At 31.3% G+C, this 23,202-nt stretch overlaps 1 protein-coding gene, 1 long non-coding RNA gene and 1 pseudogene across 2 annotated transcripts; 2 read left to right on the plus strand and 1 right to left on the minus strand.

Annotated features, from left to right (window-relative positions):
- The first annotated feature begins 1,219 nt into the window (after nucleotides 1-1,219).
- On the plus strand, nucleotides 1,220-3,139 carry LOC131183356 (uncharacterized). Its single transcript, XR_009151473.1, has 3 exons — nucleotides 1,220-1,268; nucleotides 1,746-1,789; nucleotides 2,804-3,139. It is a non-coding gene; the product is annotated as an uncharacterized LOC131183356 (long non-coding RNA).
- Nucleotides 3,140-16,233: 13,094 nt separating this feature from the next.
- On the plus strand, nucleotides 16,234-20,449 carry LOC110661047 (F-box/kelch-repeat protein OR23). The gene is made up of 2 exons (XM_021819555.2): nucleotides 16,234-17,684; nucleotides 19,926-20,449. The coding sequence occupies exons 1-2, from the start codon at nucleotides 16,747-16,749 to the stop codon at nucleotides 20,215-20,217; spliced, it is 1,230 nt and encodes a 409-aa protein (XP_021675247.2). The 5' UTR covers nucleotides 16,234-16,746; the 3' UTR covers nucleotides 20,218-20,449.
- Nucleotides 20,450-20,477: 28 nt separating this feature from the next.
- Nucleotides 20,478-22,670, minus strand: LOC131182800 (probable CCR4-associated factor 1 homolog 11; annotated as a pseudogene).
- Nucleotides 22,671-23,202: the final 532 nt, after the last annotated feature.

The raw sequence follows: 23,202 nt of genomic DNA on the forward strand, positions 1-23,202 counted from the left end.
AAGGTATATACTTGACTTGTGAGATTTGGGAAGACTAGGATACAAAATCAATCCCATCTTAATCATAGATATCCCCAGATGAAGGCAACACAAACCATTAAGTTGCAATAATTTAATTGTTATCAAAAGTAAGGAAAATGTCCTTGTTATTTAATATAAAGCTGTCAAATTGTACCTATCTCAAGAACTTTAGAATATAAATCTGAAACATTGGCCATCCTAAAGCCCAATCTCTCGCTTATCGCTTGGTTGCCTGCATTGATCTGTGACTTGTTTACAGGATATATGCCAAAAGCAAATAAACCAATACTTTGCAAAGATGGGCTTAACCATGAACAAGAAAACTTTTTCCTTATTTGATTTGTATACATATCAAACCATCCTAATTCCATTCCAGGGAAAAATGTATCGGTTGGAAAATCACAACTCGCCAAACAATTATTTCTTCCTGAATGAGAATTAGATTTTCGGATTCAAGAAGTCTTACACTAGTATTACTTGGTCTAGTTGTGTTACTCCTTTTGCAATTCAGCAAGGTATGCATTAAATCTTATTTGCTATCGGCATCAATTTTTACCTCCTTTTTTTTATATAATTCTTGAGTTTTTCTCGGTTGATATGTATTTGTAATTCGGTGCACAAGCTTGATAAAATTTTATATTTGGCTTAATTATTTTATTCCTGTGAAATGATTTAAATCTTATAGTGGTTTCTTTTTCTTCTTGTTAACATACTAAACATACTTAGTCTTGTTGGTTACTGCTTTTATTTAACTTGGTTGCTTGATTTGGTTGTTGACTCGTGTAGTTTATCCTCAATTTAATCTCAAAGTTCTGAAATTTCTGGATTATGGCATTTATTATTTCTGGATTTGATTGATTGTTGATTCTTTTATGCTTTAGTCCATTGCTACAAAGTAATGATAAGGAAATAAAGCTTTTATATTTGGGTTAAGAATCTATTTGTTAAGTTCTTTTTGCTGTATTTTATATTTTGCCCCATCTGTGTCTCTGTAGAATTTGGTTTTGTATAGAATTACTTTGGATGTTTCTTCTCATTGCCAATGGTAATCTCTTCAATGAGATGGGGTATCGCAGCTAGGAGGAAAACAGTGTTTTGTAGCCATCCATGACTTGCATTATTAAAGTCTAAACCTTCTTGATTCATCTAAGTATTGCATTATTGTTGGACTGATGTTACAATCGCGGTGACAAATGACTATGCTTTTATTTGTGTTGTCCGGTCCATTAAAAGCTTTAACATATCTGGTGAGTAGAAAATCAACAGTTTCAACTTCACTAATTATCATTTACTATTCTTGGATCTTAACGTCCAATCTAACTTGTTATGGGATCTTGTGGGTTCACTGATTGCTTCTTATGTGTGATGATTTAGATTTAATATTAAAGGTTGCGGTACGTCCCCTAGAACTTGGCTAAGTATTTGCAGCTTTCAATTTGAATTTAGATTGCAGTCATGGTTGTGTTTCACAAAAGTGGGTTTTCATAAGCTTTACATTTTGAAATATTAGAGGTGTGCTTATGGCCATCACATCACAATAATTCAAAAAAAAATGCATAAAATGCTTACATATAATTAAACTTCAGTAAAATACAAAGTAATATGCCAAACTTCAAAGATAATATGCCAAACTATCTATATGTCTGTTTTTCTTTATGAAATTCATAATTTAGTTGTCCTAAGTAGAAGTGCTAACATTTGCTTGCTTATGCATTCTTTTTCAGTTAACGCATGGTATAGTTGGTTTCATGATGGGCTTTATATGGAGGTAATTAATACGAACCTTGCAAGTTCTTATTGTATGATATTTTCTTCTTTTTGCGCATTATTCAGTGACTATGATTTTTATGTTATGAACAGGTAATTGTTAGTAATACATCATAAATATCAAATTTTCCTCTTTAGTTCTGATCTATTGTTGATTTTAAATAATTTGTCATAATTTCATCCCCTTTAATTGGCTTTGGTTTCATCGACTCGTATGTCAATTTGTACTTCTTTGAAATAAGTATCTTTCAAAATCTTACTAGCATCTGAACTAGATAAATGTGCTAGAAGTTTTATTATTGAGTAGAGCCAAGTGATTCACACGAGTTTAATAAGAGGCTTTTTCAGTATGCTACTCTCCATGAGCTTTCAGTTACCCTTTTGAAATGCTTACTGCGCTTCAAATTTTAAATACCTTATCTAGCCAATATACTCAAGTTAGTGCTCAGTTATTCAATTACCATTCAACTTGCATCACTACAACCACAAGTTCCTCTACTAATTACTTTTTTGTTATTATTTTTAACTTTTCAGCCTTATCCATGTATTGGAAGTTATATGTTGTTATAGTGAAAAATGTTGATGCACTCAGAATTGAACTCTTACTAATGTAAATGTGTGTGTGTGTGTGTGTGTATATATATATATTCACTTGTATTTTTAATTCCTTTGAACATGTCTTGTTAAGATAGTTTTATTTCAAAATTTTTTACCTGCGACACACGAAAATGGAGAACATGAGCTAGGCTTTAAAGTACAAAAACAGCAATGGTTGGAGTGTTTCAGTTTCGGAACATTTTCAACATGGAAACACTAGGAGACGGCCAGGATTTATATGACAATTTTATTTGTTGAATGATATTTCTCTTTACTTTTATTTATTCTTGATTGTCTTCCTTTATTGTGAATGATTACATTATCCTATGGGCAGTATTAAACTTGTGTATTGGGGCTGCATGAATTCATGAATTGCTTCTTATTTAGTTATAGCTTGTTGTTTCTATTGTTTATAAAGGTTCTCCTAAGAGGTCCAAAGAATGCTCGTGAAACTATGAAAAACATTGGCCCAGCTTTTGGTGTGCCACACAGCCATTCCAAACCACATGTGCGATCAAAGGGAAGGAAGTTTGAGAGAGTTAGAGGGACAAGGAATAGCAAAGGATTTAGAGTTTGAGTTGTTTTTAGTTCCAAAATGTCAGTCAATTATTTTATTTTTGATTATTATGTCCCAAATTTTGTTAGACTCTAGGTTCCAATGGAACTTGTTTATGTTATTATTAATTCCTAGCTTGAACTTTTTATGTTATTTTCCCTTGGGCTTATTAATTACTAACTTAAATTGTTTATGTTATTTTGTTCTTATGATCTTTTATTATTTTATTTTTCCATACAATACATTACCGTCATAATCCTTTACTATGTTATCTATATGTAATATTGATTGATATTTAATATTTGATGCCTCTATATCATAAGTATTATGATATTGAGCACTATTATATGCTTCAATATAGAAAATAATGTATTAAAAAAATAAAAAAAAAGTTACAGTAATTTGAAACGGATTGCATTTGGTTTTAAAATAGAAAGGATTTTTTTTTTTCATTTTATTATGTTTAGAAACGGATTTGAAATAGAAAATCCGTTTCTATTTAGAAACCGAATGTATTTCGGTTTTAAAAAGTGTTTTATTTTTTTTTTATTAATACTAAAAGTTAGAAACTGATTAGAAACAGAAATCTGTTTCAGGTCAATAGAAACCGAAAAGTGTTAGTTTTAACTTGAAGCGGATTTAGAAACGGAAATAATTCGGTTTCTAATTTTAAAACGGAAATGTATATTTCAAAATGGTTTCAGAATTTAAAACGGATTATGAAATCCGTTTTTAATTTATTTAGAAACCATCAGATTGTAAACTGAATATTTCGGTTTTAAATTGGTTTCTAATTGCAATTAGAAACCGATTTTCATTGATTTGAAACCGATTTTTCGGTTTCAAATTCCCTTTTTTCTTGTAGTGGTAGTAAGCCTAACTGTTAATTAACTCAACTCTAAGGCCCATTTGGGCCCAATTTCAAGAAACCAACCGGACAGAGTCCGGCCATAAAGTGGACCTTTCAACGGGGAGTTTTTGACTCACCCGACCTGTAAACAAAATATATCATCAATTGGGGAGCTCAGCTCACCCTCCACACTCATATCGGCATAAAAATAAATGGGAGCTCAGCTCCCTCATCCAATCCATCAAACATGCATATAATTTTACAGGTCCACATGACAATTTATATTACAGACCCGAATCATTTAAATATTTCTAACACATGCGGAAATTCTAGGAGTAAATAAAATTACAAAACTATTGATAAACAACCTGCGAAGGAGAAAAGCAGGTTAACCACAATAAAATCCTCCTGTAGCCTGAGAAAAAAAATATTGAACAGGAGTAAGCGTTCGACTCAGAGAGTAAAATATCAATTTTAACCATAATCTCTATAACTATCTAAAACTAATGCACCCTGTAGAGTGAAATGCAACATCAACAACATTTTCACATCATAACATCAAAAAGGTAAATTTGGAGCACTCACGCACTCGTAACATCAATCATAATATATGGGAGCCGATCCCTATCTGACAATCTCTTAAATCCAACCCAGTGCCGTGAAGAACTCACTCGGACTTCCACTTAATAACCAAATCGGGGTCCCGGAAGAACTCAAGCCGTGTCTACCCGAAGGACCGGTCCCAAATAAGATCTCAAGCCGTGTCTACCCGTCCTATCCATAGTCCACACCACATCACACGCACGCCAACGCACGCACACTGCTCCAAATTACCATAACAACATCCATGGCACGCTAACAGTTATGAATGCAACATAAATCGTGCCTAGAGTTTAACTACATAAATATATGCATATAAGTGATGCATGGGCATGCTTGAACATATAATAATATCGAAATTATAATTAAAATTAATATTTTACTCACAGACTTGACAACGGTCACTGTGGTGGCTGGGCGGAGGAAGAAGGCTGTCCCGGCTCACCTGACAATTTTATTATAATTATTTAATAAATTTGACTCCATACAAACAAAGAAAAAGACCAAATACGTCCTAAGTCGTGCCGAAAATCCGGCAGAGTCTCCCCTATACCTAGGACCTATCCAACCTGCAAAATGGCTCAAAACACACTTCTATATTCACAATCCATATGTCCACAGCTCAATCACATCACACAGCCCCTCATGGGCCCATCAAATCAGTCATCCATCACAATATGTAAAATTTCAATTTAGTCCTTATAATTGATCATTTTTACAAAAACTGCCCAAACAAGCTTTAAAAATTCTAAAACTTTGCCCTGCGGTCCTTAGCAATATTACTAGGCTATTGCAAAAAGAATCATAATTTTCTGAGCTACCACGAATATTTTATGGATTTTTAATCCTATTTAAGCACAAAAAAATTACGAAAAAGCAAGGTTCGGGTTTACCTTTGCCGATTCCAACTTCGGGAACGCGCTCGGGATGCCTGACAATGGTGGGATAGCCAAAACCTCGATCCAATTCGGAGACTTTTTCGGTAGCTGGTCCTGTTCTGCCTGGAAATTCACGAATCCAGGACAAGCCCGAATTTCCGCGAATTGAGGATACCTACACGGAGCCCAATAATAATACATAAAAAAATCAGGGGTGTTACACAAAATTTTAAAAATAAAAATAACTTATTTTCTAAACAAAAGTTAATTTTTTTTAAAATAACTTAGTTTTTCCTTTGATAAAGAAATTATTTTTTGTTGAATAATTTTTCTCAATGTCCTAAACGCTAGAAAAAGTGAAGAATAATTTTTGAAAAAATATTTTCATAAAATAAATAGAGTATAAATTATACAAAATTATATAATAATTTATTATTTTGTTTAATACATTAGTATTAGAAAATCTGTTATTTTATTTATTTTTAAGTAATCAAGATTTTTTGGGGAAAAAAAATAAGATTTTGACAATGCACAATATGGTTGACTTTCCCATTTATATAATGGCCTAATGAAAGGGAAACAAAAATTAGCTTTCAAAATTGTAATATTTAATTCATTAATTTAAATTTTGATCAATTTTAACATTTTAATCAATTCTTGTTAGTAAAATCATATAAAAAGAAACATGTATTTTTAATTTAAAAATTTAAATTTTTAGATGATGACCAAAAAAATTTAGTTTATATATTTAATATACTTCCACACGCAAATGTCCATTAAATTGGAAGCATGGATAAGCATTTTATCTTATATTGAAAATTTGAAATGTTTGATTAATAAATGAGGATGAATATGATTTAAATTTCAGATTTTTTTGTATGAGAAGCTTGAATATCATATTGAGAAATATTTAACTCAAAAATTTAAAGTTTATAGATGAAAGAGACTAAAAATAGTTATGTATGACTCGATCTAAAAGTTGAAACTCATATGTAACGATCTCAATAATATTTTTATATTTAATTAATTGTAATTAATTAAAGATCTAATTTTGATAAATAAAATTGTAAATGATTTGCTTAATGTAACCAAAGGACTACTGTCGAGAAAGCTTTAATTACCTGAATATCACACCTTGTTTAAGCGTAGATTAGACCCATCTACATAAATGGGCGGGACACCATGTGGTGCAAATAAAAAAATTAATAAATAAAATTAACCATATATTGGATTACAATAAAATTCATGAAAAGATTGGAATTTTTTTTCCCTCAATGTTCTTTCTATAATCCCTCCCACTTGGAGTTAAAAATAAACTGAAGATTGTTCAAGCATAGCTCTGAGATATTCAAGTAAATCTCTTTTTCTTTTTCAGTATCCAGAGACTGCTAGATGTGGATTACAGAAAAAAAAATTATTTTTATTCACAAGCTATTTGCAGTGTGCTGGAAACAATGTTATTGTACAAATTAAGAAGGAAAACAATTGAAACATTGGAAAAGAGGATCCACTTCCGATGGGTTAGTATCAGTTCTCGCGCCACTAACTGTGTAGTAAATTAAATTCTGTAATAAATCCAATGGATTAATTTCCAGTTCTGTTAGTAGCCAGCGATCGACCTTGAGCTTCACTGAGGCTTATCAGTAGCCACACCGAAATTAGGAACCAGGAGACCAGAGTATGCATGTTGTGGAGGAGCCACAGCATGACCGGCAAAGTTCCGTTGGTTGGTACAAGGGGCGCCGCCCTGGTTAGGTATATTGGTACACCCATTTGATCTAGAAGGAGGGACAGGGCCCTTCGGCAGAGACTGGAGCACTATATCTTTGTTTATGATCATTAATTCTGCTTCTTCGTCGTCGAGGATTCTGATAGCCTCAAATTGTTGCATGCTCGACAGAAGAAGCAAGATTGCAGCCAGCAGAGCAAGATTTTGACGTCTCATCTTCTTGAAGAAAGCTAAATATATGGCAAGGAAATGAACGGAGGACGGATTGGGAGAGAGTAATGCGGAGGATAGAGAGGAGGATAGGAGTAAAAGATATTTATATAAGAGAAAGTAAAGCGACCAGCTTCTATAAGTTGAATCTTTCAATTTTTTTTTTTATTTGAAGTTTATGAGACGTGTTTGTGACTCTTGACTCTTTAAAGAATAGAAAGAAATGGTCAAATCAAATGGCAAGTTTGGATTTTGGAATTGAGTTCAACCCAAGTTCACATCATATGAATAAATTTATGGGATATATTAATATAGGGGCAAACAAGGCATTAAGAGGTTGGTAGTTGATGCTTTGATAGTGATAGAGCTGACTGGATTGCTCCAAATTTCACTTGAACATTAATTGATGAGCACCTTTATCTCTTTCATGCATGCAGGGACCGCCGTTGTTTATTTTATTTATTTTTGTTTTATGCTTATAATTGAATCAGTTTTTACTCTTTGAATGAGTATGCATTATATTAATTGAAAAGCACTTATTATATGACCATTTTTTTTGTCAATATTTTTTACTGGTCCTTGATCTTTAACCGCAAATACATTTAAGTACTTTAATTATTAAAAATATTAAGAAATATTATTTAATGAATATTATAGAGGTTGTATATTAAATTCTTGCCATAATCGTTTTTCAGAATTTGCATGAAAAAGTCGTAAGAATAAAATTGATCTTAAAAAACAACACACAGTATATATATACAAAAAGAGACACATTAAAACACTCTTCACCGGCCATTTTGAATATAATTATTTCAGTCAATATTTGTATGTAATACTCATTTTTTAAATAAATTAAATGTGATTTACCTAAATATATCCCAATTATATTCTTTTTTTAATAAATGTGCTCACAAAAATTTTAATGTTATTTTAAGATTAAAACAACGTTTCTTGATGAAAATTTTATGTATTTTTCCCATCAAAAATTATTATTACCAATAATATATATGAATTTTATATCAAATTTATCATTATCTATATATAAATATACTTTTTTGTATATATATTGGAACTTTATATAGTGGGTGACAATTTTTCTTAGGCTTAAAAGCTCAATTACACTCCTATATTTATTAGGAAAGTTCAATTTAGTCAATTTTCAAATTTTTGTCCAATTTATTTTAAAAGTTCAATTTAAGCTCAATTTAGCCTAAAAATAAAAAAAAATAAAGAAATTAAACTTCTTAATTTTTAGGCTTAAATAAAAAAAAAAAAGAAATTTAGTCACAAGATTAAGAAATTAAACTTGTTGTTTTTTTTTTATTTAAATCAAGAAATCAAAAAATTTAACCCATAAATTTTAATTTTTTAGCTAAATTGAATTTAAATTAAAACTTTTGAGCTAATTTGAACAAAAAGTTAAAAATGGGTTCAATTGAATTTCTCCAATAAATATAGGGGCTAAAATTGAATATTTTGCCATTTTTCTTATCCCTTATGTGTGTATTTTGATAAGCTCTTATCCCTTGTGTTAACATCATGAATAGTTCTTTTATCACATGTGAATGTAAATTATCAAATTGATACGTAATTATTCTCAATTAAATAGTAAAAATTAATATATAAATAAATGTTTAAAATTTTTAATCATACATTACACTATATTTAATTATTTGAAATATATACTTTATGCTTAATTAGTGATATTAGAGTTGATTTTAGAGCTGTGACTGCGAGATTTTAAAATTCAAATTTTAATCAGAAATTTGTAGTGAGGTTTTCAAATTTAAAATTAATATTTTCAAAGTACATATATATTTTTTTTATTTTAGGTTATTTTCAAAATTAATCTAAAAATATTTAAAAAATATTGTATGAGAGTTCAATAAAAAATATACAATAAAAATAGAAAAGCTATAAGTCCAGAATTTTTTTTAATATATAAACTCTCTTCATGATCTTTTATTAATTTCAAGAAAATTAAGTATTTATTAAAAAAAGAAAAAACTCTCTTCATGACTATGTTTATATTTGATTATACAAATATAAGATTTGCCTATAATTGTAATAAAATTTTCATTAGCAATAATTATATCTAATTAGCCATTCCAATTACAAAATACTATTTGTTGTAAAGATACTATTAGATATATTCGGTGCATTTGTAATATTTTGCATAATTACATGAACTCACTTTTTATACTATAAAAGAGTTAATTTTTGTGAAAGAGAGTACTACTTTTATGTACACTAGAGTATTTTATAATCTTTCTTTTTCGTATGTATCAAAAGCATTTAATAAGTTATTGAGGATATATATGGTTGAATGAGATATATAATTAGGGGGTGGTATATATTTATTTGTATCAATTGATGTGATATTTGATTTTAGAGCTTTAACTTTTTTTTAATGTAAGAAAATACGCATATGGGTCAGAGACAGGATTGAATCGCTGTTAAAATTATTACAATTTTAACAGATTCCTTAGTCATATATAACCCACATACACATTCTTACTATACGATATGAAATTCTGAAACACCAGTATTTGCACACATATTTGATTTTCACGTGATATTTGATTTTAGAGCTTTAACTTTGATTCTTGATAGTGTTGGCTATTGAATAGAAATTTATCTGGTCGGTCACAAGGAAATATGGGAAGAAAAAGGAAAAGAAAGTGGGTGTTTGGAATTGAATATCTGGGTTTCGCAGTAAATGTACTGCGCATTCTAGGAACGGAATTCTTGACCATTGCGTGCCTGCAATAGAAAATTTTTTCTGAAATTGAATTCTCTGCCGGGCACAAAGAAATTGAAATCAAGTCCCTCATAAATTAACATCCTATATACTAGCTAGGTTAATTGCATGTATATTTAATTTTTGTCAAGTCTAAAGAGAGCAAGAAGCTGGGTTATAATTTCCTTTCGCACCATTAAGCATTCCGCACCAAAAACGTATAGACTACTGCATCCAAATCTTGAAGTCATATGACGTCTTAGATAATACAGAATGAGGTTGTTTAATTAAGCCAAAAAAAAAAAAGAAAAAAAAAAGTCTAAAATTTAGTTCCAGCCAACTACCATGGTGCACTAGCTACCATGTGGTTAGACTGGCCAGCTACGACTGAGGCAAAATCCTCTAGACTTTCGCGTAATGTGTGCCACTGCATCTTCTATAGGGAGACGGTTTTATTTTAGGAAAGTGATTAGAAGCTTGTTCTTCAGGGTGGAATGGTCGTTAGTCTTTTTCAAAGTAAGGCATGGTACTAAGACTAAATTTTAGCAACTTGCATGGAACAACCTGGGTAATGATCGCTGGCCAGGAGCCACATTAATTCCAGCATCTGGACTTTTCAGCAAACTTGCATTCTAAGACTAAAGTAACTCGCAGAACATATGTCCGATGTTCAAGGATTTTCAGGGATGAATCAAAATTCTGTCGCTAATGACATTGATTAATGATGGTTTAGTGATAAATCCATCACTGATATATTATTAATATGTCGCTAATACTTAGTAATGATGACTCATATTTTTTAATTAACTACATATTAGTGACAAATTATGATCACGCTAATAACCTCGTCACTAATTCACTCAAGCAATGGATTAAGTAGAGATCCAGCCCTAATATATATATATATATTAGTGACGGAGCCACCAATCCAACGCTGAAAATCTGTTTTTTCTAGTGCCACTAGTACAAGAACCTTTAAGATGAGTTAAAATTTTTACAGAATAATTAATTTCAGGACTATTTACAAGCTTTGGGAAGATTTTAGAGATGTGAGTGTGAAAATTATATATATATATATATATATATATATATATATATATATATATATATATATGATTTGGATGATTTGGAGATGGTGATTGTGAATTAGTGATAGTCTCTAGACGCTACCACTAATAAAAATTAACCTGTATTTAATTGTGAATAAAAATTGTCATTAACTGCCACTTATCGTTAACTGTCGATAGTGATTGCTGGTGGTAAAAAGTATTAGTGGTGGCCATGTAGTATATATTTTTTTCTCTTGAGCCATGCTTATTTATTTATCGAGAAGTTTCTAAATAAATTAATAGTGGCACAGAGAGAGAAAGGAATAGCATGTAGCAAGCTAGTGAGTAATGAATTTTCTTGCCGAAGATTATATATATTTGCAACTGTAAGAGCTAAACTGGGGACATTAGTTCTTTATGCCCTTCACGTAGCTAGCAGTGAACTAGCTAGCCTGCTGTTGCTTCATAAGTTTCTTAATAATATATTAATTATTAGGACTGCAAAGATATCTGAAACTAATTAATCAAATCATCAGAACAGCAGAAGGGAGACCAGAGGAGAAGGAAAAAGAGATGACAAGTAACCAGAATAAAAAAAGAAACCCTTGAGCATGTTATTAATTTGTTCATGCAGATTATTGTGCGTTGTACAAGAAATTAAAATAGTGCTGATCAACTGGATACATATAAAGAAAGGAAGTCCTGTAATTTTTTAATTACAAGTAACTAGGACATAAAGCCAATAACAGTATGAGCACAGTAAAGGCCGGTAAGCAGCAAAAGCTTTCATTTACGATTAGCAGACATTCCAACTGGAGATATGAGGTGTTGATATGGACGCGGAGGAGCCATAGCCCGGCCGGCATAGTTCTTTTCACTCACACATAGATCAACTCCAGAATTGACGGGAATATTGGTGCAGGTGCTGGGTCCAGAAGGAGGATCTGTACTCCTTAGTGACTCAAATAACCCCATTACTTTCTCCACGATCAGACCTTCTTGTTGTTGTTCTTCTCCATTTGGAAATGGAACTCTAATGGCCTCATGAGTTTGCATGCTCATGAGAAAAACCAGAGTTGTCCCTAAAAGAAGAAGATTCAGATGCCTCATTTTTTGTTTTTTGAAACGATATTAACTGTTAGATGAAAAGGATAATGAATTGCATGTGGTTGAGGAGAGAAACACACGCATATATATATATATAGCTGCTTGTAGGGCTTATTATTATTATTATTTTTTGCACAGTTGTTTTTGATTGGTGACTTTTTTTAATAAATAAATAAATAATGAACGAAGCTTGAAGGAAGAAGGTGGTAGGTATGAAATTGAATCTTTTTAGTCATAGTGTGTGGCGTTATGAGCTTATGTCAACCATCTAGTCATAAGACATCATTTACTTGTATTTTGGGCGCACACAATACCTGATTATTCTATCAACACCTTGTTGCAATTTCTATTGTTAGGCTTTTCTATGGTCCTATATATGTTTGAACTGCAGACCTAATTAATTTATGATTTTTTTTTTTTATTTTGATCTGATTCATCATATATTTATTTAAGATACAAGGTTATATTTTACGGATTTTACTTCATTTATGATTATTGAATCTAAGCAAAAAAAATTTTAAATTTATTTTATTAATACGATAATCATGTTAAATAAATAAATAAATAAATAAATAAATAAATAAATAAATATATATATATATATATATATATATATATATATATATATATATATATATATATGTCATTTGGTAATTAGTCCAACAATCATTAATTACCTACTTATAAGGTTAATTAACGTTTGAAATTTTAGCAGCCCCAATCTTATTAATTATAATATGTATATTGGAAAGATTCAAATTAATATTATATTGAATATTGTCCCAAGTAAAGTCAAAATTTCAAATTAAAAATTGGAGCTGTTTTTCTGTAAATGTGTGCTCAAGCTCTCAATCATATGAACTTGAAAAATAGGGTTAATTGTGGAAAAAAAAAAACATTTAAAACATGGGAGTGCATTAGAATGTGAGTCATGCCATTTAAAACATTAAAATTCATACCTTGAAAAATATTAATTTTTCATTAATAACAGCATAATTAGGTTAACGATTGGACTTTTATACATTTATAGCATTATTTTCGTAATAGTTTTTGAGGTAAAATTTATCTTATTTATATTTTTTGGTGGAGTGTTTATAGATTAAGTGAGTGATTTAAAAAATATTATCTCTTATAACTTTTAAAAATTTTAAAAAATATTTTCATCATAATAAAAAAATGATAATATTAATTTTACATTTAATCACTAATTTAATAATAATTTTATTGAATATTTTTAATTTAAATTATTATATAAATATTTAATTACGAATAGTTAATATTTAATAAATAATAGTAAAATAACCGAAAACTCTATGTGTTAATTAGAGTAGGAGTGGAAAATTGAAAATGGTGCAATGACTTTCCAGCGTAATACAATGCTGGGAAACTCAGACGAGTGTTGAAGCAGTTCTTGCTTCAGTCAGTTCTTTTCAAAGTGAGGTTTTCTCGCATGTCAAACAATCTACAAGTGTTGCAGTAGATTGCCAGCTAAGCTTAGTTTCAACAAACTTCTTAACTGTAATTGGTTTTGTAATATGCCTGAATCTCTACCTGCTATTTGCAATGCTGAAGCCGTTGGGGCTGTTTAATGCATCTTCTTCTTTACAATTCAAAAAAACAAAAAATTAATACGCTTACAAGACCTGTTTTAATGCGATGTGGACTTATTAGGCACTGGGTTGGGACTGGAAGGCCACAGCTATAAACACTGAGCAAGCTTTCCTTCACGTCGCCACAAGTAACATCAACCAAATTATATCCTTCAGTCCCATGAATGCTATGCACAAGAAAGGCCCATTTTGATAAAATATATTAATTTTTTTCTTTGGAAAATTTATAATTGGATGATTAGATTTTGCTATATATTAAATTCTAGCCCCTAAATTTAAAAAATTAATTATTTAACTTTTAAAATTTACATTATATTATATTTTAATTTTTAAATTTAAAAAATTAATTATTTAATTTCTAAGTTTTATACTTATATTATATAACACTTTATTTTATATAATTTTAATATAAAATAATTTAATCTTTCTGTTTAGTAGATAAAATTATTATAAATATTAAAATTATAAGAAATAAATTATTTTATATATTAAAATTATATAGATTAAATAATTTATTTTTCAAAATTTTAAATTTAAAATATAATATAATAAAAAATTTAAAGAATAAATAATTAATTTTTTTAATTTAAAATTTAAAAATTAAATTATAAATTTTTCTTTTTTTTATCTAAAATATAATATAAGATAAAATTTAAAAGCTAAATTATAAATTTCTCTTTTTCTTATCAAACCGTCATCTTTCTTTTTATTAATTACCATATTCAAAATTTAACCTAGCTAATAGTAATTTTTCTAGCCAAGCCAAGTACTTTCTGTAATTTGAAAGTGACGACCCTGCAGCATCAAGTGATTATTTCTCCTTGCTTTTTACTTTCTGGGGAGGGTGGCCATCTGTCCGCCGACCGTCTGATCTCCTTACTTTATAGTTTTCGTTTTATCTTAATTTTTAGATAATTTTTATTAGTTTTCTTGCTTTTGGTTAAGTCTTCCTATGTTGAGTGTAGTACCTCTCTTTAGATGGGATTTTTGTTGCTTGCTTTAGAAATGATCACGTATCAACAACACAGTTTGTCTTCCTTGCTTCAAATGGTGTTATGTTAGTAGATGAATTCCAGGATACTCTTTATTCAGGTGGCATTTCAAGGGTAGATTTTTTACCTTTTCACGTGGTACTTGTAGATGATCTCGTGGGTTATATGAGATTGAAAAGTCGAAGCTCTGCCAAGCCTCCTCTGGTTCACCGAAGGTTTCATGATCCTTGTCCTTTAGCTTCACTGTGAGTCTGGTTTCTTATTTTGCCTATGACCTATTAGCTGGTCTGTTGGGAATTTCTGCTTAAATTGAAGAAGGTGGAGTTTTCTTTGTTAATTTTTTTTTAGGGGGTGTTTGGTTTACCTGTTGGGTGCAGCTAATAGCTGATAGACACTCAAATAGGTAAATTGTATTGTTTGACAAGTTAAAAAAAATAGAGCTGATAGCTCATGGGCAACTGATATGATACCCATCAGCGATTTGTATCGACTCTATTTTTAGAAATTGTTTCTCATCGGTGATAAATGATCGATTTTATTTTTTATTTTGATCATATTATCCTTTTTTTTATTTAACTTGAAAATTAATATTATTAATATTTTTATTTTTTTTTATAATTTTAATATTTTAATTAACGTATTTCAACTTTGTTAAAATATTTTTTATTAATAACATAAAATATAAAATATTTATTTATATCGAAAAACTTAAAATTAATTATAAATTTTTCTATTAACAATAATAATTATTTTATTATTTTATCTATATTTTTAAAATTATTTAATTATCTTAAAAAATAATTATTTTCTTATTTTAATAATAAAATAAATGATATAATATAAAAAATTAATAATTATATATTTATTTAAATAATATAATATATTAATTTAATAATTATATATTTAATTTAATAATAAAATAAATAATATAATGTAATAAATTTATAATTTTATATTTATTTAAATAATAAAATAAATTATATGATATATATCCTTATTAATCATTTTACATATTAACAGCAACAGCTAAATATAATTTTACCAAACACTTGATATAAAACAGCTATCAGCTATTAGTTAACAGTAACGGCTATCAGCTGTATCTAACAGTTAATTCAAACAGGCCCTTAGTTTAATGGTATCCTCTTTAGTGTGGCTCCGACAAGATTTTTTTTTTTTTTTGTCAGACTCCGGCAAGATTGATGTATGCAATAATCAGTGATTTTCATGCATCGACAATGGAGTATCTCTTTCGTTATGGTGCTTAGTGTATGTTATCGGGTTTGAATATCAAATTTATTTTGAGGTTTCAAGCGAGGGTGAAATCTTAAATTATGTTTAAATTTAAAAAATTAATTAAATTCTAAATATAATAGTCTTTATTGGTCTTGAATTGTATAATCCATTGATTAGATGGACTCAACTCAACTGCTCAAACGCCAAAGCTCAAAGCAAAACACCAATAAGGATTTGACACATAGCAAAAATCTCCCATGGTCTCCATGCATCACCCACCAGTTCCCTTCACAGTGCACTCCCCTTGCCTTTCGGTTCACAGGTGAAGACAAAAACCGAACCACGTTAACAACGGCCTTTCAAGTTTTCATTAACCGTAGACGGCTCAGACACGAGAAAAGCCAGAAAACGCCAAAGCGCCCTTACTATCCCTCATCTCGGGAAAGTGGGACTATGGTTATCTGATAAGCATCGGCAAAGCCATCCAAGCTATCTTCTGTTCTCTTCTCTATGGGGACACTACTGGTTTTCAAATGATGGTTTCCATGTCGAGAAAGAGAGCCAGACAGAGAGAGACACAGCAGTGGTTTTGTTTTATACATGAAGATTTTTACATAGCTTAGTTTAATTCTTCTTCTTCTACTCTTTCACGTAAGGAGTGATTTTATCAGTCGAATTGGTCAATTCTTGCAGAGCTGGTGCATAGAACGTAGAGATTCAGATTGGGAGGCTGGGAGGTAGATATCTGTGCCTCGCTCGATTTGATTGATTCTGATTTTATCTAAATTGAAGGAGAATAATTGAATGGCCCAATTTCCGTTGTCGTCTTCTTCATCTTCGGCGTCTCCGCCATTGCTGTCAATCGACGAGTGTCTGACTCTAATTCCTGGCCTCCCAAACGACATGGCAGAGCAAATACTCTCCATGGTCCCTTACTCTCACCATTCTCGTATCAAATGCACCTGCAAGGCATGGTACGCCTTTCTCTCCTCCAAAACCCTAATTACCCTCCGCCATCACTTCTGTCATCACACTTATCTCCTATGTATATTCCCTCAGGACCCTTCCATCTTCTCCCCTTACCTTTTTGATCCGCAAAATCTCGCATGGCGACCGCTACCACCTATGCCCTGTAATCCTCACGTGTACGGACTCTGCAACTTTACCTCCATATCTCTCGGCCCTAATCTCTATGTTCTTGGTGGGTCTCTCTTCGACACCCGCTCTTTCCCTGTGGATCTCCCATTGCCTTCCTCCTCCGCCTTCCGTTTCAATTTCGTCGATTCCTCGTGGGACCAACTCGCTCCGATGCTCTCCCCTCGTGGTTCATTTGCTTGCGCTGCAATCCCTAATTTGGGACAGATAATCGTGGCTGGTGGAGGGTCGAGACATATCTTATTTGGGGCAGCAGGAAGTAGGATGAGTTCTGTGGAAAGGTATGATGTTGGGAGGGATGAGTGGGTGGCAATGGACGGGTTGCCCAGGTGTAGAGCAGGTTGCGTGGGGTTTTTGGTAGGGAGTGGAGAGGAGAGGGAGTTTTGGGTGATGGGAGGCTACGGAGATGAATATTGTAAGGATGCTGTAGTCATGGATGTGAAGAAGAATGGGTGGGGCAAGTGGAGAGACGTTGGGGATATGTGGCGGGAAGGGGAGAGAGCAAGGCTTGGGAAGATTGTGGTCGTTGAGGACTGTGATTGGGACCGACCTGGTGTTTTTATGCTTGACAATAATGACATTTTCAGGTGAGCTACCCCTTCTATGGTGCCTTTGTGTCGAAGCCTTGTGTTTTCTTAATGTTTATTCTATTCTAGAGGTAATAATTGCTTCCTATAATGCTAAACTAGTTCAATTACTTATTAGTATTCTTACTTAGAGTTTTATTTTGAGTGTTGTGCTTTTCTCATGGGTTTTATTTTATCTGGCTGATACTTAGACTCCTTGTGTTCAATCCATTATTTTTCTATTAGGAAGTAATGTTAGTTATACTTCGTGTTCATATTTTTCTATTAGGAAGTAATGTTAGTTATAGACTTATAGTTCGTGTTCAATACTCTTAGTAGCAGTGATATTGTTTATACAAAATCTTGCACAGTTATGCTTGTGGTATGGTTATGGCCTGGTGTGTTTGTTTCAGTTAATAGTGAAGAATCTTTTATAATATGCAACAAAGTAAAAAAATCCCAGCATTGGCTTGTGGATTGGTTAAAACGAGAAAAACTCATAACAGGATTCAGAACGCTTCCTCAGTAGGCTATGGGTTTCCCCTGCTTTATGGAATGAAGTTTGTTGATTAATGATTATAAAAAGTAAGGGAATTAACATTATTACTTTACTTTTAAGTCTCTTTAATGATCACTGTGAGCGTACTTAGCTGGTGACTGTTGGCGCTTGGGTGGTTGCTATTCATACTGATGAAGGTGTAAGTGCTTTTTTTTCCCATTACAATGTGTAGTGGGTATTTACTTTTGTTCTCAAGTTAGGAACATTATTATCGGGAATTTCACACTAGACAATTTCCAAAATTCAAAAGTAAATTCTAAAACCACTCCTAATCCTAACTTTGATTTCCAAGCCATGGCTGATATTCTCTAGATTCACCAAATTCTTTGAAACTTAAAATATTGAATGCAAGAGGTAAGTTAAGAACTATTGGCATGATCTTAAGGTTGATCATATCTTTCATATGGTTATTGATGCAAATTGATAATATTTTAATTTGATTTATGGATATTGATGTGAGCTCTCCTCCTTTCCTCTCCTCTGTTTGGAGGTGGTGATTTGGTTTGTGTTTTCACTATACTGCTGCCTTCCCTCCCTTCCCCTTCCCTCACACCCCCCCCCCCCCCTCTCTTTTTGTTGGGGAGGAGAAGAGAAGAGGATTTGTGCGTTGGAGGGTGATCTTTTTAGTTACAAAAGTATCAGAATGCTGAAGTTGAAATTTCCATTTGGTTTATTATAACTTTTCTACACAATCTATACACTTGGCCTTTTATTCTTCTGTATTAGTAGGAGGTGATTTGAGGGTTTTGTATCTAATTATGTAGTAAAATTTGTTATTACATTTACATTGGGTAGTTACGACTATGTGGGTAGTCAGAGTCTCAATTGAAGATTTCAAAGGTTTTTTATGGGGAAAAAAAAATCAGATCTGAACTGGGAACTTAACTATTTGGAAAAAATGAGGAACAGATAGAGTTTAATCTTACACCTAAAAGTCATTAAACATCATGCCCAAGATGCTATTGGGTGGCCCACCCAGGGTTGAATTGCTTGCCTAATCTGAAAGGAGCTTTATTTGAAAAATTCTCTAACCATTGGTTAACTGAAATTGAAGGAGATTATATGGATATAGATCCGGTATTCCTAACCCAACTTGGACCTTGAATCCAAGTACAAAGCAAATAAGATCAAGTAGTGTGATCCAAGACTGCGGAGAGCTAATTGCAAGGGATTGGATATGTTAATTGTCTCATGGTTACTCGGGGGCAAATATCTGTGTTGATTTCCTGCAAGCTAAGTGGGTTATTCACATATGGGAGACCCTTCTGATGTCTTAAGAGCCAGTTTTGCGGGTCAGTGTGGCTGATGTGTCGTTTAGTAGTTTGTTTTCTTGCTTCCTAGTTTATAAGTAAAGACCAAGATGCTATATTACAAATTACGGGACACAGGACCAGCAACTAATTTTCTTGAATGAGCTTACAAGATTTGTTAAGGACTAGAAATTACTCAATAACATCCTGAATAAGACAAATGTACCATCTAGACTGTACTATTAAATTTCTCAAGTCTTGCAACTTCTCAAGCTGTGTTATCTGCATTGGACATTTGTTAAACAAAGATTGATAAAGGAAAAAAAGCGATGCAGAATTTATGGGACTGATGCAAACTTTTCATGTAATTACTTTTCTGTTGGTTATAAATGCTACATTTTTGAAGTTTAATTGGTGATACACATTATCCATTCATGCTTTTCTGCGTTACAGGTATGACATGGTTTCAAACTCTTGGCAAAATGAGTCTGCGGTACCAAGAAAAGCTCCTTGCAACTCCTCATGTGGTTTTGTTGTGATGGATGGGGAGCTGCATGTAATGACTTTCCTGAAAGGAGGTGATTCAACAGAAAGTCGAAGGTCAAGACAGCAGAAGGGGGCTGGATCAATTTTCATCCAAATCTACCATCCCAGGAAGAAGACATGGAGATCACTCATTACAAAGCCACCATTTCATTGCCCTTTGGATTTTAACACTGCAGTTATGTGCACCATTCAATTGTAAACAACTACATCTTACGATTGTGGCAGTTATTAATACCTAAATAGTTACCCATTTGATATGACAATTGTGTATGTTACATGAACCTTGGTCCTTCTTCATAGCAAATGGTATAGGTCGATGTATAGATTGATGAAGTGTTGCTATTTAATGTACCACAGTTCATTTTTAGATAGATGCAATAACAATATGTTTTATTTTGTTACTTGAATAGAAATATCAGTCTTGATAAGAATTTTGGCTGATTTTGCTTGTAAGCTTTTTAATCAATTTATGTACTATGATAAAAATGTATAAAAGAAAAATAAGATGAAAAATCCTAAATAACATATATTTACTTGAAGAAAACTAGAAAAGACCACATCCCTGTACGAGGATTCCGAGGAGCCCTGCAGCTGAACGATCGCTGGATGAAGGAAGATACTGTGAATCATTGGTTGACAGTAGCGAGAAGAGAGCACTTCACATAACTGGAGAATCCTTGGTTGACAATAGCGAGAAGACGTAGGAAGGCCTTGTGTACGCATTGGTTCGCAAATCCTAGTGCAACTGCCATACAAGAACCTCGTAAATCTAGATTCCTTTATCCCATACATCGTCTTCATCTTGACAAACACAGTATCAGACCCTACTTGATGAGTCCATCCAACTGGCTTAAACTCCCAGAATCTTGGCCAATTTCTCCAATCCAAGCTCACCCTGGTGCAGATCATTGAAGAATCGTGCAATGTACTTGGCATTCAACACACAGCAGCCAAATACCGTGGCAATAATATCATTGAAATCCAAAATAGGTACGGGCAGCGGTTTCTTGCTAACCAGCTACACCATGTGGGCAAGTCAAATAACCCATGGAAAGTTACCCACTCCAAGTCACTGTGTCTGCTTAACACACGAGCAAACATGTTTGAGAAAAAGAAAATGTTGATTCCATTACTCCTCAGCTCTTCAAAATCAATTCCACTTTTCTTCAGAGACTTAAGGAACTTGGGATCAGAAACTTCTATTTCCATAAGGAACTTGAAATTAAACTCCCCTCCATGAGATTAGACACCCAAACTTGCTAATTCTCATATTGCTCAGTTACTCGAGTCACTGGTTGAATTTAGATCGAATATTTCAGTTTATGGAAATTGCCTCCTTAAGTCCTTAGTCGTTTAGTCCTCATATTTGTGCGAAGTCCTTACATATGTTGCGCTGCTACTATATTCCCGAATCCACTAGGAAATCAGGGGTTTTTTTTTTAATCCTCTTTTCTTTTGATGCAAGGAAATGGTTTACTTAAAAGGCTAAATTGCGTATACAATAGTATATAAGAGTAGGTAATTAAATTTTAATTTATACTATAAAATCATTTATTTTTAATTTAAATAATATAAAACTCACTTTTAATAATGAGTTTATGTGTTATTTTTTTTTTATTAATTTAATATTTATAAAAAAAATTAATTAATTAAAAATAATATTTTATAATTAATTTCTCTCTAATTTTTCTTTCTCATTCTCTTTTTATTAATAGCTCAACAATTTTAGTTATACAACACTTTATTTCAATAAATCAGAACATATTTATCTTCAGTTATAAATCATAAAAATATATATATTTTTTAATTTTTTTGAATGTCACATCATCATTATAAGAAAACATAATAATTTGCTATCGTGATCGTAAGTGATTTTATATTACTTAAATTAAAAATTAAAACTTTTATATAGCAGTAAATTTAAAAAAATTTTCTGAAATCAATATATAAAAAATAAATAATAAAATATTATTAAAAAATTTAAAATATAATATTAATATCTTATAATTAGACTTAAAGAATTCTAATACCTTAAAAATTATTATAAAAAATTCATTATTATTAGTGCTATCAAATACAATATATTTCTATATATAAATAACTAAAAATTATTCACCATTTTGAAAAAGTAACAACAGAATTTTAATAATAAATAAACTTTTTTAAATGCATAACTTACTTTTTTTTATTTTAATTAATTTTAAATTTTATTAAAAATAAAGTTTAATTATTAAATTTATGAAGGACGATATATACAAATATGTATATATAAAGAACATTAGATAAAAGAGTCAAATGACCCTATTTTTTCATTGATTTTAGTTTATATTATAAATTAAAAGTTTAGATATTTTAGTATTACGTATTCATGAATTGAAGTGTTGTGTATATAAATTTTTTTTTTCTTTTTCTTGTTCTAAAGCACAATGAAGCGCTTAAATCTGTTTCGTTTATTATTATTATTATTATTACGTGTGAGATTTCATTTTGTATGAACCGCCAAAAAAGATCGAAAGACAGACCACAAGATGGCGAATTTGATGGTCTCCACAAACCAAGCGACGGGAACACAATTTCCCTATGAAGAAAGCAAACAAGAAAATTCCACAATATTTTCTTCTTTTCTTTTCCCTTCCCTTTCAATTCTTCCATTTTCGCCAAGAATAATCATAACGTTCTTTTGTCATCTAGATTGGAAGATTATTCTGACGGTGATTTATGTGAATCTGGTGTTGCATTGGAGTCAGAATCGTCCCTCTGGGAATTAGAATGGTAAGTGATCTTCAGTTTTCATTATAAATTTCTCTGGGAAAATGTCTATCAAATTTGAAATTAATTTTCATCTTTGATGATTATAGGTTGATCTCTGATTTTAAAAGTTGGTCATTTTCTTTCTTAGGATTAAGAATCACTGGACTATTTAGCAAGATAGGTAAACAACAATGGCTGCAATTAGGATATGCATTAAGCATTTAGATATGTGTGTATGAAAATGTTTGTTCACATTTTTCTCTCTAACGCTTCATTGTTAATATCATTTTGAGCTAATTTTAGAATTCTTGAGCTTATATTGATTTAATCCCCAATTGTATATATTTTATTAATTGATTAGTTCACACAATTTTGCCCATCTTTGCATTCATTTTAGACATTGAGGACAATGTTTCATTTGAGTCTGGGGGTG

This window comes from Hevea brasiliensis, chromosome 9 (genome assembly GCF_030052815.1).
Source record: "Hevea brasiliensis isolate MT/VB/25A 57/8 chromosome 9, ASM3005281v1, whole genome shotgun sequence".
Taxonomy (NCBI): Eukaryota; Viridiplantae; Streptophyta; class Magnoliopsida; order Malpighiales; family Euphorbiaceae; genus Hevea; species Hevea brasiliensis.

Coding starts and splice junctions, on each gene's coding strand:
- LOC110661047 (XM_021819555.2), top strand. CDS start 16,747: ATGGCCCAATTTCCGTTGTCGTCTTCTTCATCTTCGGCGTCTCCGCCA. Junction 17,685..19,925: donor GACAATAATGACATTTTCAG/GTGAGCTACCCC, acceptor TCTGCGTTACAG/GTATGACATGGTTTCAAACT.